Consider the following 13,243-nt stretch of genomic DNA (forward strand, 5'->3'; position numbering starts at 1 on the left):
TACATACAAAACCTTTGTAAGAGGTTCAAAATCTTCAAAAACAAAAAGAAAAAAAACAAACCAAAAAGGATGAATAAATAAATGAGTGAAAGACAAAGAATATATGGGGCGATGATATGATATGGCCAGCAACTCAGATTCAAGGAGGTAATGGAAAGTGTGAGAATGACTGGTAGCCATATTCCTGAATTGTTCCGGATTAATCCATTTCCATTTATTTCGGCATAAAATTTGTTTTTCTTCACACTTCTCAGTAAGTTAAAAGGCAATGCTCACAAATATCCTGAAATTGTAAACCACTGAATCTCCAATGTCTGTACTGGATAAAGGCTTGGAGAGGACCAGCGCATCCAACCCAACACTATGGCCACTGAAGAGTGAGCATTGGCCAAAGCAGTCATTTTTTTGTTTTTAAAGACCTATTAGTAAGAATGGACATGAGTACGGTTTGTGCTTTTCTGCTTTATATAATCCCCAATGTCCTGCTGATTGTGATGGGGTTATCAAGATTGCTATACAGTAGTACTCTGATTTCCATCTCCCATTACCTGACGTGGAATGACATGATTCATTGAGCATGGCTGTACTCCTGCTTCTGGCTAAAGAAGAGTGTGTTGGTGTGAGCAATCGACTGACAAGGTAATTTTCCATGGGGCTAAGGTGCATGCGATGGGCTAAAGGATGAAAGCAAAGCAATGAATGTTAAAACAAAAGAAACACAATGGGTTAAACTAAATGTAGGGGGGGAAAAATCAAAGTTGAAAAAATAAATAAATAATTGTTTAAATAAGTTATAAACATAGTTTAAAAAATAAATAAACTGAATGAATAAAGGTCCAGGCTGTCTGCAGGCCAAGACTTTGTGCATCCCAGGCTCAATCCTGAACATGAAACATGTATGATTTCCCCATGAAATGTATGTAGGGACAGGAGCATGTCATCTATGCAGCCTCATCATACTGTACAGAAAAGCACATTGCTATACCCAGTAACAGGCTCAGGGCCTGTTTCTAGTGCACCTTGTGTATTAACCTCCTCTGCATTGGCTGTATGGAGCTGAATGCTAATCCATATGCTAGCAGCACATTTCGTCTCTATAATTGGTCCAGAAAGATGGACTGCCGTTTTGGCACCTATACATGTTCCTCACGATCAATCCTCCCTCCAGTCTGCTGCACAGCACCAAATAGCAGGCAATGCGACGCAGCTGGTTCTGAAAGATGTCTCTACTCTGCTCTACAAGGTCGTACGTTACATGCTGATATAAGGATCTAGTTACATCTGGTGCATAAGGTACATTGCATTACAGCACTGTGAACTGAACAATAACTACAGATCACTGGGAACAGAAAGACATAGTGGGGGATTCATTCATTAGATAACAAGCAAGGGACTTCAATATTCTTCTAAGACGCTGTAGCATTACAGCAGACAAGTCCATGCAACTTTGTAAGTGGTAAATTAAGAGAAGATCAAAGCTGCAGCTTTTGTTGTTGTTCAACGCATCAGATTAATAGCTGGCATTAATATGTAAATCTGCCATAGCTTCTGCCTGTCTGATCCAGTGTTCTAAATTTAGGACAGTGTTGATAAATCTCCCCCACTATGTGACATTTATACTTAGGTACAAGTCTAATGCCAGTTTCTGCTGCTTACAAGAATTATGGTACTGTTTTTAATGATATGGTGCCATCTAGTGGACATTCTTAAAATAACAGATCAGACCACAGAAAAAAAATTGTATTGCAGATATACTTGTCATACAGTTATATATCATACCTCAATCAACTATTAAAGAAATGCAAATTTAATGGACTCAGATAGAAATATAAAATATTACTACCTAAGCAGCAAGAAAAACAAAAACAAAAAAAACACATTGCACTTAGGACCCACAGTGCTTCTGCCCCTCGTTCTTACAACCCATGAGGGTCCTGGTTCATAGATCATGATATTCACACACTAAGGGGGCTGGTCTATTAATAAAGGATTTCCAAACAAAACCTATCGTGCTGCCCTAATAGGATTAATCAGCACAGTGCAGTCTATTGTAATCCAATCAAGTGTGTCTCATGGTACTTGTCTAGAAAGGGTACACAGAGTTACAGTTTCATGATGTTGAAAGGAAAGTACAAAACTTCAGATATGATGCAGTAATGACACTAAGGAAGGCTGGATAATATAAAGAAAGATGAAGCAGTGAGGAAGATGGACAGGGGAGAGACAGTAAACTTGCCTCGGTCAGGGGAATGTGTGATTGCAGCGGTGGAAGCAGAGAGCCTCTTACTGATGGGCGAGTCCACTTGCCTCTGTAGGCTCATTGTAGAGGATGATAGTTTGTCACAGGCTGCAGAGAGATGCATCAGACATTGACATAAGAAACTGATCAAGGACAACAAACATCTTCAATTCTTCTCCAGGAGTAAGACCAATGGCACTGAGGAATTTGGATAGGGATTTACTAATATTCATCTAATAGCAGCCTAAAATCAAAGATATTAGTAACAAGTCTGTGGGTAGGCTACATTTTTTTTTTACCACCAGTAGGAGGTGCTCATTCAGGCTACAAACCTGTGTTCAACTATTGTCATGAGATCATGGAATCAAGCAATATTTAGGATTTTTTTTAAATTATATAAAAAATTTTACACAAAAAGTATAAAATGTTTCCTCACTTTATATGACATTTTTGCTATAAAGCCACATATAAGAAGAGGTTCTATATACCGTATTATGGTTCTTCTAATACTAAGAGCTTGATCCTCTCTCTCTGTACACAAAAATGTACAAATCTCAGTTGCCACTATGGGGCTGATCTCTGTATACAGTTGTATACCTCTCTTATTGAAGGGAAAGTAACAGGTTGGGAACATAACAGCAGGTTATACTTTTCTAAAGGGTCAGGGATGCTAAAAATTAAGGTAATTTTCTTACCTTCAACATCAGTGCTGTTTGTAGTAAATCTTCACCTTAATCAATAGGCAGGTGGTTTGTTGCACTGGTGGCAGGACTAATGGTCATTTTACACGGGACGATTGATCGTTCGTTTTTGCACGATAACGGTCAAATTAGAACGATAATCGTATGTGTAAACGCAGCGAACGATCAAACGACGAGCGAGAAATCGTTCATTTTGATCTTTCAACATGTTCTCAAATCATCGTTGATCGTTCGCAATAAATTTGCAGATCGTTCCGTGTAAACATTCTTTGGGTACAAACACACACACCGTATACGCAGCAAATACACAGCAGAAAATGCAGCAGATTTGATGCGGTGTTCAGTTATTTAGATCTAATCTGCTGCGTATTTGTTGCGTATTTGCTGCGTATCGCAGCAGTAAATACGCTGCGTATACGGTGTGTGGGTTTATACCCTTTCAGCGATTTCACCTATGTGTGAGATAGGCTTAAACGATCGCAAAACGATCGCATAGCGAATTTTCCGTACGATGTATCGTTCCATCTAAACGCTGATCGTTATAAAAAAAAGTTGTTCATTCTAAATCGTTAATCGTGCGATCGGGCGAATTATTGAAGATTATCTGACAGATTATCTGCCAAATATTTGAAGCCAAAGCCAGGAATGGACTATAAACAGATCAGGTAATAAAGGAAAGCCTGAGATTTCTCCTCTTTTCAAATCCATTCCTGGTTTTGGCTTCAAATCTTTGGCAGATAATCTTTCCGTGTAAAAGGGCCCTAACACCCTCAGTGCAGCACCCCGCCCCCACTGCACCTTACTGCTTAATTAGCATATTTAATAAAAAGAAGATTTACCAAAACAGTGCTGAGGATGAAGGTAAGAAAATTACCTTCATCCACACTGTTTCCACAATATCGAAACTTCAGAATGGGGAGACTGATGAACTCCTGATCCTGTTGGCAGTGGCAGCAACAGCCAATATTTCTATGTATGTCCGCAGGACATGGAAATGCTGTTCTGTGACATAAAGCACCATAGTTCAGTATATTTAAGTAGTATACATGGAAAAAGCTTTAAATTATTCATGCTGTACACTCTTTTTTGGCAAAGTTTCCGATTAACAAGATTTGTCACAAGTTTGTTTTGGGAGGCAAGAAGGGTATATATTTAACGGTTTTATTTTGTACCATTGAGGTCAATGGATGGGATTTTTCTAGTGATGTTTTCCTTACACCTAGGACTGTAACCATGACAAGGGGTCGTCTTAGGTCTAGAGGAAAGTGATTTCACCATAATCACAGATGGAGATTCTGTAAGAGCAGTAAGACTACATAATTCTGTGCCTTATGATATTGTGATGGTTTATCCACTGAACATGTTGAGGGAGCTTGATTCTTTTATGAAAATCTATAATTGTACAATTTATACTAGATTTTTGGAGATGGGACACTGAAATGGCAGGTATTTATTGCTGTATCTGGAGTTGGGAAGGTATTTTCCCCCTGGTACAGGGTAATTGGCATCTGCCACATAAGGGTTTTTGTTTTGCCTTCCTCTGAATCAACATAGTAGGTTGAACCTCTCTATGTAATTATATGTAAGAGTTGGGATGGTGGAAGGGGCGGAAAAGAAGATCAAGAATAATGCAACCTGCACTAAACTAGCTCTGTTCTACCCGACATTGTATTATTAATACATACACACACGTTATATTCAGATTAGCACATCTGCACAAGCAGAGGTCAGGTTCCGGTGCGGGAGACTCATAAGCATTGCAAATCAGGCAAAAAAAGTATAAAACTGCAGCATGAATTCATTACCACAAGATCTTACAATGCTACAGAATTTTTTTACTAAAAAGCACAATAAGCTGGAGATCAGCTGTCGACACAATGTAATAGATTTTGTGCCACTGATGAGTTTGCTGTGTTATTCCCTAGATAATGTATTGGGGGATGGGGGATTATGACTAGGCAGGAAATCCTGGCACAAATAACGAATACAAATTCAGCTAAGACTCAGATCTATGTCATACTAATACCAAGGAGCATCGCAATACAGTAAACTGCGGCTCAGAACTACCATCTCATTCAGTAGTCTATGTGACTGGTCAATATTGTAAAGGGTAACACTACTGTATGATTCTTATTAAATAGTGCAAAATCCCCATCCTGCACATTTTACTTTAAATACATTTTGCTCAACTAGTTATCCTTGGATAACTAATACACAGACAATATAGCTTCAGGTGAGCTTTTATTATTCTATTTTATGTATTTTTTTTTTAATTAACCTTTCACTAGATTCCTTTAAATCATGGCCTAGTATGAGGTCATATCAAGGGGGAAGGACAAGAAAGCATGAAGATGTAAGCACCACTCATGTGCACTCTGCTATGCCACCAGGGGCCTTATGAAGCCCTTCCATGTAGCCCTGTATTTTAGAAACAGGACTCTATATTCTAATTCAGGGAAGGCCTTGCTTTGTGTTGCCCTATGACTGGCACTTTGGGGGGGGGGGGGGGTCAATTACTCCAGAGAAAAGAAATGTGCCCACTTGTTTTTATTTGGTTCATTTAGATTTTTGACAGGATCCTACTAAGTAAACAAAAAAAAAAAAAAAAAAAAGATCAAAGCTTTGTAAAAGCAGCATAAAAATAAGCAAATATCAATGATGTGAGCATGATATGGAATGTATCACGAGACTGTATGAAAATGGGCATCATGCACCATGGTCTGGACCCACGTGGAAACACAAAACTGATGTACAACGTAACACACGACACGGCTGTGGACAGTAATTCTGCCCGAAACCCTGTTAGGGTACACAGCTGGGACTGGAATGGAATTAATGTGGCTGGAACACTTAAAGGCGCAGTAGTACTGTGCCGCATATAAAATACCATTGGAGGACTCGGCAGCATCGGCAGAGGTCACGGGCTCTGTATCTGGGGTGTTGGTAATTAAATCTACCACAGGGAATTGGGGGGTTTCAGATTCACCTGCACAGCACAAAACCAGAATAAAAACAACAAGAGGATAAAACTTAAAATTCTATGTTAAAAAAAATTACAGAATAGAATATAGCAACATAAAGAATAGAGTTTCAGTAACTATGTGACAGCAGTGAAAGAGTTAACCTCTTAAGGCCTACCTTCACTGGGAGTATTACATCACCTCTATTTCTGCACCATCAGATACTACTCTGCAGCATGCTAACTAACCAGTGACTTTACACAATGATATCCAGTGCAATAAAACATATATATATATATAAAAAAAACTTCTCTGAATAATAGTAATACTGATGCTAGTAAAAGGTACAATACAGCAAATAAACATGCAAGCACAGTAAAAGGATTAGATGGGCATGTGTCCATAAACTGGACAGGTTTAAGTAACCAATAACCTTGACATGTGCCGGGAGGATACAGCAGTGTTCACACATAAAATACACTTGCATAAAAGAAATAAGGGCTGCATTGCAGGTTAGAAGAACTCACCATCTCTTCCAGATCCGGCTACCAAGGCCCCACCCCAGGACCATCGCTTCTGCTTCTGTTCCAGCTGCTGACTGCGTTCTTGGGAGCGCCTCATCATCGCCTCAAGTCGCTCCTAGGCAAATAGGCACACAGGTTAAAGTTGGTTCTGGTGGCTGCAGTTCTGATGCAGAGCTTATCACAATGTCTGGAGCGTACTGATAGAGGAGAAGATGATTGTACTCAACAAGAGGCGGTGGCTACTATCTTCATCAGGGGAAGAGTCACTGGAGGGGATGTAATGGGTAAATAACACAAGTTGCATCACTGATTTCACCAGCTGGTCCCCATAGAGCTGCAGCCAATGATCATCCCTTCAGATGACGAAGGCTTTGACAGCATTAACTCATTCAGGGAGGAGGAGGAGGAGGACTGTTCCTGCACAGCCAGGAGTCTTCAGACATCACACAGACACAAAGACGAGAAGGCAGAGGCAAAGAGAGCAGACATACAAGGAGGGTCTTATACCGTATAACATTCACTAAAGAGTCTTGTAACAATCTGATGCCATCTATCCCCTACAGATGCTCTCCTAGCAGCCATACTGTAAATGATAGAGAATATCAGTGTTGCAAAGGGAAGGGTTTGTCAATATCAGACTGCTCCCTCATCTCCTTCAAGGTGATCATGTTTCTTTCTATTAAGAAACTGAGCACAAGAACAAAGGGGGCAGTATGTGAGGGAAAGATAAGGAACACTATGAGAAAATATTACTTTACTGAAAGAGTAGTTGATGCTTGGGACAAACTTCCAGCAGATGTGGTAGGTCAATCTACAGTATAGTACAGGATAACCATATCTATCCTAAGATAATAAAGGAATAATATAAAAGGGCAGAAAAGATGGATCAAACGCCTTTTTTTTCCCACCGACAAGGTTTCTAGGTCACCTGTCATATTTTGCCTTGGGATCTGGATTTAGGGTGCGTTCACACGTACAGGATCCGCAGCAGATTTGATGGCGCAGATTCAAAGCAAATCAAAACTGCGCCATCAAATCTGCTGCAGATCCTGTATGTGTGAAAGAACCCTTAAAAAAAAAAAAAAAAAAAAATTCTGACTGATATTGGTCATTCTAATGTCTTAACAATGCAATTGTTGGTTAATTTACAAAAACGTCAAATTGCTTAACAAACATTTGTATTTAGGAGAGCCATCACTCACTGAGTAGGCCCGCCCACTTGACTACTTTACATAAATGTCAAGTTATTCTGGAACATTTCCCACAAAACTATATATCTTTCTGCTGTATAACATGCTGCCTGTAGACTGGACGGCATTTTTTCATTTTTTAAGCCAGTAAGGAATGAAAAGAGATTTCAGCTCTGAATACTGCAGAATTATGAGCACAGCTTATTTACAAAGCCACACTTAAGAAAGCCCAGCAGTATCTATATACCAAACAGTTTCCATTATTATATCACAGCCTGGTTACAGATATTTATTGTGTATACTAGCAAAACTATTAGGGATTCGGTCTGAAGAATTGAATATTGCAAAGTTATTAAAGTGACAGGGAAAGGTCAGAAAGGAGGCCTCCATAGAGACCAAGCAAATCACAGGTTACCATGACACCCTCACACAGAGTCAATGAGGTTTTTCCCTTAAAGGTTGACTGTAAAAGCATGAAATTTCTCAGGGGAGTATAATGCTGGCAATGCAGGGAAACTGCTGGGCCTCTGGGGGGTAAATGCTGTTTTTAGTAGAGACTTCCCTGAAAAGACAGAAGACATCAGCATACTGATGAGAAGCGGAAGACATGACTTACGTCTTATGAATGACAAATGCATTGCAAGGAAATAAGATTGCTCTTTCTTGTCTATAAGCAGATTTTACCAGCAACAGCACACTGCTCCACCATATTCAGTCATTTAGACCAGTTTGGTCTGGCTGCATATGGTTTATACTTTCTTTCTACCACTTTGTATATAGATTTTACTCACATGCAAGATCAAGTGTTATATTTTAGCTGGGTCCCATTATAGGGATTAGGAGTATATAGAATAAGGCCTTACAATGTCATTTACTTTTCTTTCACTCTGGCACAGCTGCATCCATGCATTTCACTACTGAAACTGGGTCATGTGACCAATAGCCTGACCCATAGAAAATTTTGCGTCTAATGTGTCTGTCCTGGGTCAGCCAACTTCCTGAGAACTACAGGGTGACATCACCACCTGCCAGATTTCTCCTTATTGCTCAGATGCCTCCACCATAATGCTGAGGTGCTCTCTCTGAGATCAGGACACATAGTAGCTATACAACTCCCCTGAGGCTTGTTCACCGCATCTTCTGACTATTTTCCTGAAATTGTAGCAAAATTGCACAATTTCACCTGGATTGTACAAATTGCTGGACAATTGATTATCAAAATTCTCAGCAAAAATCATAGTTAAAATGCAATTGAAGAAAAAAAAAAAAAAAACTGATTATAGATGAAGATCTTTTCCTTGTTGCAAAATTTCCCTACAAAAACTGCCTGAAACCATAAGTCTGGTTTCTCCCATAGCAAGTAGCACAGCTCAGTTTTTATTTTACCAGAGCTTACTAAGGGTCCTATTACACAGAGCGATATTTAACGATATTTAACGATAACGATAAATGATTGCAAACAATCTGTTTATCGACTGTTTATCGTTAACCTTAAATCGCTCACCATATTACATAATAATCGTTCGTTACGATCGTTACTACAATTGTTATTGCGATCGTTACTATGATCGTTTACTCCATCTGATCCCAGCAAAACAATGAACAATGTGCAATTACACTCGACAATTAGTGAAAAAATGCGGAACTTGAGCAAACGAATGTGGAATTACAGCAAACGATAATTTTAGGTTCAGATCTTAAACAACAATCAACATACGAACGATTTTTCGATCGTTGCCCCTAAGGGCCCTATTACACGGGACGATTATCGTGCGAAAAATAGTTATAGCATTCGAATTTAAACGATAATCGTTCTGTGTAATTGCAGGCAACAATCGAAAAATCGTTTGTATGTCGTTGATCTAGATCTGAACCTAAAATTATCGTTAATAGTTTCCTGTAATTCCACATTTGTTCACTAATTGTTCAGTGTAATTGCACATTGTTCATTGTTTTGCTGGGATCAGAAGGAATAAACGATCATAGTAACGATTGCGATAACGATCATAGTAACAAACGTAACTAACGATTATCTTTCTGTGTAATATGGTGAACGATTTCAGGTTAACGATAAACAATCTCGTTTGCGATCATTTATCATTAGTTGTTAATCATTAAAAATCACTCCGCGTAATAGGACCCTAAATCAACGATAACGACATATGAACATTTTTTTCGATCGTTGGCTGCAATTACACAGAACGATTAATGTTTAAATTCGAATATAACGATTTTTCACGGAACGATTATCGTTTGAATTTTCGCAATAACGCATTTGAGCGATAATTGGCTCGTGTAAACACAGCAAACGATCAAGCAACGAGTGAGAAATCGTTCATCGTGATCTTTCAACATGTTCTCAAATCGTCGTTGTTCACTAAAAATTTGCAGATCGCTCTCTGTAAACAGTCTTTCAAAGATTCTCTCTGTGTGTGAGATGGGCTTAAGCAAAAACGATCGCAATAGCCATTTTTCCAAAGATTTATTTGTCTAAACACTTGAGTTATAAAAACCAAATAGTTGCTTCAAAATCGTTAAACGATCAATTGGGCGAATTATCGCTTCGTGTAAACGGACCATAAGATATGCTATTTGCAAAACCAGACCGTTTTGGCTTCAGGCAGCTTGATAAATCCCATTATTGTATTTTTCAACAATCCTGAGGTATAGTCTGTATTATAACCAAAGCTGCACTCATGGTCCTATTGGTTGTGAGATTAGTCTACAAGGCTGTTGGAGAGACACAGTTTTTGCCTTGTGATATCTTAATCTATACCACTTAGGCCCCGTTCCCACTGAGCAAAGCTAGCGGAATTCCGCGACGGAATTGTCCGCCGCGGAATGCCGTTAGCCTCCCGCTCATAATGGGAGTCTATGGGAGGCGCGCGCTGCTGCTCTATACGCACTGAAGAATGAACATGTTCATTCTTCAGCGCGGACAGGGCAGGAGCGCGCGCCTCCCATAGAGTCCCATTATGAGCGGGAGGCTAACGGCATTCCGCGGCGGACAATTCCGTCGCGGAATTCCGCTACCTTTGCTCAGTGGGAACGGAGCCTAACACCTCCTTTATATCTATCACTATATAAGTATACAGTGCCATCTGTTGCCTGTCACCCATACACTCACATGATGAAAAATGAATAAACACCTTAAGGGTGCGTTCACACCTACAGGATCCGCAGCAGATTTAATGGTGCAGATTTGATGCTGTGTTCAGTTATTTAAATGAAATCTGCTGTGGATCTGCAGCAGAAAATACGCTGCGGATCCGGTTAAGTGTGAACGTCCACTAAGGGTGCGTTCACACCTTCAGGATCCGCAGAAGATCTGCAGCGGATCCGCAGCAGATTTGATGCTGTGTTCAGTTACTTAAATTAAATCTGCTGCGGATCTGCTGCAGATCAGCAGAAAATACACTGCGGATCCGGTAAGTGTGAACTTACCCTAACAGTGGGTGAAATCACTTTTTGTCCCATTGCAATATTTCTTTAAAAAAAAAAAAAAAAAAACACCAAACATACTTTAAATAATCAAAACTGCACATGGTGCGAACTAAGGGTCCTATTCAACGGGCCGAGGAGGGCCTGATCAACGATAAAAACGAGCGGCGATCCTTTAGATCGCCGCTCGTTTACTGGGCCTATTCCACGGCCCGATGATCGTTGAGCGAGGGCTGCAAGGACATAGTTACCGATGTCCTTGCAGCATCATACATTACCTGTCCAGGCTTCTTCTCCGCGCTGTCTTCATCCCCGGGTCCGGCACGCTCTATCTTCAGAATGGCCGGTCAGCTGACGGGCCACACTCAGCCAATCACAGGCCGCGGCGGTCCCGGCCTGTGATTGGCTGAGCGCTCAGTCAGCTGACCGGCCATTCTGAATATAGAGCACGCAGGACCCAGGGACAAAGACAGCGCGGAGAAGAAGCCTGCACAGGTAATGTATGATGCTGCTGATTGTTAAATCGTCGGTCACCCGCCGCGCACCGCTATTCAACCTTTGCTATGCGCGGTGGGGGGAACGATGATTAGGTCTGGCCCTAAATGAACGATCAGCCGATGACACGATCATCGGCTGATCGTTCTCTCTACTCCACCAAACGATAATCAGCCGAATCGGGCCAAATGGGGCCGATCATCGTTACTGTGAAATAGGGCCCTTACAGTGCGTTACACAGACAGATTATCTGACAGATTTTTTAGGTCAAAGCCAGGAACAAACTATAAACAGAGAACAGGTCATAAATAGAGATGAGCGAATCGGGTTCGGTGCATGCTCGAGTCGATCTGAACCCGAACGATTTGCATTTGATTAGGGGTGGCTGCTGAATTTGGATAAAGCTCTAAGGTTGTCTGGAAAACATGGATACAGCCAATGACTATATCCATGTTTTCCACATAGCCTTAGGGCTTTATCCAAGTTCAGCAGCCACCGCTAATCAAATGCCGAAAGTTCAGGTTTGGATAGACTCAAGCATGCTCGAGGTTTGCTCATCTCTAGTCATAAAGCGAAGACTGAGATTTCTCCTCTTTTCAAATCCATTCCTGGTTTTGGCTTCAATAACCTGTCAGATAAATCGGTCTGTGTAAACGCATCAAGACACAAACCCACCTATCAGTCTGATCAGTTCCCCTGGGTAAACTCCAGCACCAGCAGCCTAATAAGATGAACCGCAGTAATAAAGGTCCACTCACTATCCCCTGCACAGCCAAAAGGAAATTTAGAAAATGCAACTATAAGCAATATCCAGGTTTTCCTGGCAGCCCTAGGGTTGCATCAAACTTCTGTAGCCACAGGTAATCAAAGGCTGAGCTTTCGGGTTTGGAGAACGTTGCAGAACATATACAGTTTGATAGGTCTGCTCAGCACTGGAGGTATACAGTGGAGTAAGTTGCCCTGGAAAGCACAATAAAAAACAGACAAAGGGGGGTTTGGACAAGACAAGGCTACATGCATTGTGTCCTAGTGCTCAGAACACACTACAGGAAACTTTACTAGCCTGTATTGCCAGGCTCTCCCTGGAAATGGCAGTACCTGGAGACCCTTAGGGGCCTATTACACGCAGTGATACTCTGCCAAATCAAAAGTAAAACCTTAAATTGTCAATATGTATTTTAATATGGATATATTAATCAAATGTATCCATTGCTTCTTCCGCACCCTACATACTCACTTTGGGGTTGCAAAGCAGGCGCACCGGCACCCTTTTTATTGGCTGGAGCGCATCACATGGCTTCCAGCTTGCTCAGCCAATCAGATAACTTAGTAAAACACATCACAAAGTTAAAAAACTTTGTAATGTGTGTTAATTAAGCTATTTAAAAAAAAAATAAAAAAATAAATAAAAAAAAAATAAAAAAAAAAAATAGACAAATGTTACTTCATATAGTTCTTATAATTATAGTTAACTTTTAACTTTTATTAGCTGAACCTACACAATCTGAACTTTTAGTAAGATCAGAATTTTTAAAGGGTAAGAGCACGACCAGTGGCCAAATCCATATTAAGAGAAGAGTACATTCTGTTTTGGGGGGGTTTAAGTCTTAAATCACAAGACTGGCTCTATTGGAATGCTAAATGGACAGCAACAAAGCTAGGACATTCAACAAGTAACCTAAATGCCAATTGT

At 40.4% G+C, this 13,243-nt stretch overlaps 1 protein-coding gene across 4 annotated transcripts in view; it reads right to left on the minus strand.

Annotated features, from left to right (window-relative positions):
* Positions 1-13,243, minus strand: part of MAP7D2 (MAP7 domain containing 2) — a 79,859-nt gene that overhangs the window by 14,301 nt on the left and 52,315 nt on the right. For 2 of the 4 annotated variants that reach the window (XM_069946323.1, XM_069946324.1), the window contains exons 4-6: positions 6,428-6,539; positions 2,237-2,347; positions 549-674 (exon numbers count right to left, since the gene is read on the minus strand). In XM_069946323.1, coding sequence (XP_069802424.1) covers positions 549-674; positions 2,237-2,347; positions 6,428-6,539 — 349 coding nt within the window. Of the gene's footprint in view, positions 1-548; positions 675-2,236; positions 2,348-6,427; positions 6,540-6,622; positions 6,672-13,243 lie in introns of those variants that run through there. The other 2 variants (XM_069946326.1, XM_069946325.1) reach the window with 2 other exon arrangements.

Source organism: Dendropsophus ebraccatus, chromosome 11 (assembly GCF_027789765.1).
Source record: "Dendropsophus ebraccatus isolate aDenEbr1 chromosome 11, aDenEbr1.pat, whole genome shotgun sequence".
Taxonomy (NCBI): Eukaryota; Metazoa; Chordata; class Amphibia; order Anura; family Hylidae; genus Dendropsophus; species Dendropsophus ebraccatus.